This window comes from Leishmania panamensis, assembly GCF_000755165.1.
Source record: "Leishmania panamensis strain MHOM/PA/94/PSC-1 chromosome 8 sequence".
NCBI classification, from domain to species: domain Eukaryota; phylum Euglenozoa; class Kinetoplastea; order Trypanosomatida; family Trypanosomatidae; genus Leishmania; species Leishmania panamensis.
This window is the reverse complement of record NC_025887.1, coordinates 276,493-280,251: the sequence shown is the minus strand read 5'-3', so window position 1 is coordinate 280,251 and position 3,759 is coordinate 276,493. Positions and strand designations below refer to the sequence as shown.

At 68.1% G+C, this 3,759-nt stretch overlaps 1 protein-coding gene across 1 annotated transcript; it reads right to left on the bottom strand.

Annotated features, from left to right (window-relative positions):
- Positions 1 to 638: 638 nt before the first annotated feature.
- LPMP_080680 (tuzin, putative) lies at positions 639 to 1,295 on the bottom strand (the record flags this gene model as incomplete). The annotated part of the gene is made up of 1 exon (XM_010705897.1): positions 639 to 1,295. One exon carries the CDS (start codon positions 1,293 to 1,295, stop codon positions 639 to 641), a length of 657 nt encoding a protein of 218 aa, XP_010704199.1.
- Positions 1,296 to 3,759: the final 2,464 nt, after the last annotated feature.

The window sequence follows — 3,759 nt, the reverse complement described above, 5'->3', positions numbered from 1 at the left end:
ATTGTTGCCCTCCTCTTACGTATTTATCGCTCTGCGCGTTCCCCGCAGCAGTGCACAGCGCCGCCGCTCTCTCAGACACCCCCTCCCTCCTTCCCACACGCGTGTATGGGCGGGCTTGCTCTGTGGGGGACGGAGGGGCCCCGGCCGCACAGTCCGCACACGTGCCTGCACCGGCAACAGAGAAAAGGAGTGGGAGAGCGAGCGAGCGGGCACCGCGAGAGCGGACGGGGGTGTGGAAGCGCTGGCTGCCTATGCCGTGCCCATCCTGGACTAGGCCCACAGAAGAGTCTCGAGCGCAGCGGCAACCGCGCCCCCCTGCCACTCCCCCGCCGCCTGCAGCCAGGGCGGGTGCGGCAAGCGCCACGCTGATGCCCAGAGAGGGGCAGACGAGGCGTACGTTGGCCGCAGCCAGCGGCGCGCAAAGTCGGTGGACCCGCACACACACGCAGACACGCTCAGCTGCCTGCCTCCGCTCATTCGCTCGCGCTGTGCAGCCCTCGGCCCTTGAAGAGCCAAACACCCGCACGGGATTGCAGAAGACCACGTCGTGCAGCGAGGGGTGGGCGAGGCTGCTGTCATCGAGGGCCTCGCCGTATGGCAGCTGCGCCAGGCGCCTTACAGCCATCTTGAGCGGCGTGTCATCGCCCCACGGAGCTGATGAGCAGCACCAAGCAGCTCATCCAGGTCGGCGCGGCTCGTGGCCACGGTATCCAGAAACGCCTCCGTGCCGAAGTCCAAGCGCGGCAGCAACGCGTGCTCGTCACGGTTAGCGCCTCAAGGGGCACCTCCACCACGACGTGGCACACGCGGCGCTCGCACGCCAGCGCCAGCGCCTCGTTGTACACACGCGCCAGGCTGTCCGCCTCACGCAGCCCTAGCACACTCACGGGCGTCTTTCCACCCATCATGGACTTGGCCCTGCAGCATGCCTCGGAGATGAAGTCGAGCGCGTCGCCGCAGGCCTCCACGTGCGGCACACCAAGGGCCTTAATGACGCGGCGCAGCGGGTCCTCCCTCACGCGCACGTCCACGACCACGCCAACCATGCCGTCCTCGCGCATTGCAGCGCGGCACAGCGAGCTCTTACCACACCCAAAGGGCCCGGTGATCACCGCAATGCGAGGGTGCGCTGTGTCCAGCTGCTGAAACACCGGCCGAATCCAGCGCTCCAGCGCCTCTCGGCGAGTCTGCCTGGACAGCTGGTGCGCCGCGTCGGCGGTAGTGGACGCTCCGGGAGGTGCTTTCTTGCAGAGCGTCCTCACCGCAAAGCGCATCTCCGAGGAGCGCTGGCGCATCAGGTGGTGCGCTTGCAGTTCCACCCAAACAGCGAAAACGCGCCGCAGAAAGCGACGCTGGCGGGGGGGGGGGGATGCCGGCGTACCTGGCCGCCATGCATCGCCGGTCCCGCTCCGTCACGCGCCCCGAGTAGAGGCTGCGCATCTGATGTGGTGGTCCCGCTGGGACAGGTGCGCCCTGCGGCGGGTGTCAGAGGCCCCCAGCAGGTCCAGGCGCGTGGTGCCCGCCAGCCGCGATGGCCCAGGATGCACGCGGGGCCCTCCACCTCGTCGGCCTCCGAGGGCCCAGCGGAGCGCACCCACTCGGCGACCCGCAAGCACTTGGGGTGGCTCAGGAGCTTGCACACGCCCTCCGTCGCAGCTGTCTTCTCCGGTGGGACCCCAGCGACACGGCGAGCGGTGGCGGCACGCCTGGCTCGGTAGGCGCGTACGCAGCGGTGCCGGGCGCAGCATGGCCGACACGGTGGTGGGGCGCAATGGCGACGACTCAAGCGCAAGGCGCCCGTCCTCGCAGCAGCCCGCCCTTCGCGACTTTCCAAGCGCAACGCCACCGATACGAAGAGTCCAGAGGGGAGGGCGGTGCCAAAGCGTGCGTGCCTTTGCGGGTGGGCGGGCAAGAGGTGCGTAGGTGCGAGCCGCACCGCTCCTCCTCGCCTGCAGCACTGCCGCCCGCAGAGGCCCCAGGACACCAGCCAAGCGCACACGTACAAGCGGCGGAGCAGAGGTAGGGGAGCAGAGGCGGTGCCGTCTCGCCGCCGTTTCGCGCGTTTTCGGTCACCCTTTTCAGCTCGCCTCCACCGAGATGTGTCGGGCAGCACGGCGCTGTCCGCCCTGAGCCGACAGCCAAACGGCACACGCGGTGGGAGAGGGGAGGGGGGCGGGTGTCCGCCTGGCGTGCGGCCAAGACGGCGAGGGAGGGGTGGGGGGAGGCATCGCAGCAGCAGCGCGTGTGCCCAGAGAGAGAGAGGACAGGAGCGAAGAGAAAGGCGATGCGAGGGGCAGCGAGAGGGAGACGACACATCGAGCGCGACAGCGGCGGCGCATGGGGGGGCTGCGCCGAGGACGCACCCATCTGTCTCCACCCCCCGGCATTCCGCACTATTGCCTCTGGCGTCAACGCACCGCGCTGACCCTCACCTCCTGGCGAGGCGCGCGGGGGACTGCGTGTGTGTGTTTGAAGGGGGGGGGTGATAGTAGATGAGAGCGAACAGAGCACACCTACGCATGCGACGGCCGGCGAGGGAGGGAGGCAGGAGAGGCCCGCCAGCGCCCCCTCCTCACGCCCCGTCTACCGCTGCTGCAGCCCCTCCTGCCTCCCTACTGGCCAATCCACCCCCTCCCACCGCACCCAGTGCCACGTCGTAGGCACGTTCGTCGTGCATGGCGGTGCAAGCAAGGTAAGCAGCGAGAGAGAGAGACACGCGCGAATGGGAGCCGAAAGGCAAAGGGGAGGAAGGAGGGCGATGCAGCGAGGTCGAGAGATGGCCGGCCAGTCCTTCACCAAGATGAGCGCTGGCATCGTATCTCCTCCTCCGGCATTTATCGCCATGGCCTGCTCGGCTCCAGGCCGGTCTCGCGGGGCGCCGGGTCGGTGGTCCATCACACTCACCACAGCAGCCGCATCGTGTCCACGTCCTTTGGAGGGCTACAGGCAGCAGCGCGCAGCGGTGTGATGGGCTTTGTGCGTGAACATCCATCGGTCGCGCACCGGGTCGTACAGCACGATCCCCTTCAGCTCCGCACCGCGCAGCACGCCAGGGCTATTCTGCTGTCCGACCTAGTACTCCGCCTCAGCCAGCCTCTTCACTGCCACCCGCAGCGACCTGGAGCTGGCTCAAGCAGCCTCGGCCTGCCGCATCGCCCTCAGCAGCCTCTCACCTATGTAATCCACAACCGGCACACTGCGGTGCCGCACAGCCGCCAGAAGCTTGCCACTGTCGCTGCGGTGCGTCCCCATCACCTCAAGGAAGCGCACCATCGGCGTGGCGTCCACCGTGTGCTCGGTGCACTGCAGCACCTGCCGAGCGGTAAAGTTCGGCACCGAGTAGAAACCGAGCCGCGGCAGCAGCACATTCTGCGTCGTCAGCGACTCCAAGGCAACTTCGTAGGCGACGTGGCACAGCCGGCGAGCAGAGGCGAACAGGGCGGACTCGCTGTACACCCGCGACAGCTCGCACCCCCTCTCGCAGTGTGAGAGCCAAGATGAGGGGCTCGCCGTGGATCTTCGCCGCCTCGGTAAAGGTGTCGGCGATGGCCCCCCAGTGGTCCCCGCAGCACTCCAGGTTCGGCGCCTTCATCGCCTTCACGATGCAGCTGAGCGTGGCCTCGCCCCTACGCACCTCAACGAAGAGGGCGGGCCTGTGCTCCTTGCGCACCGCCGAGCGCAGTCAACACAGCGGCTCTGCCGGGCTGCTTGTGTATTCATGGTGAGTGTCGGTCAAGGTGGCCACCACGAGTGCAGGGG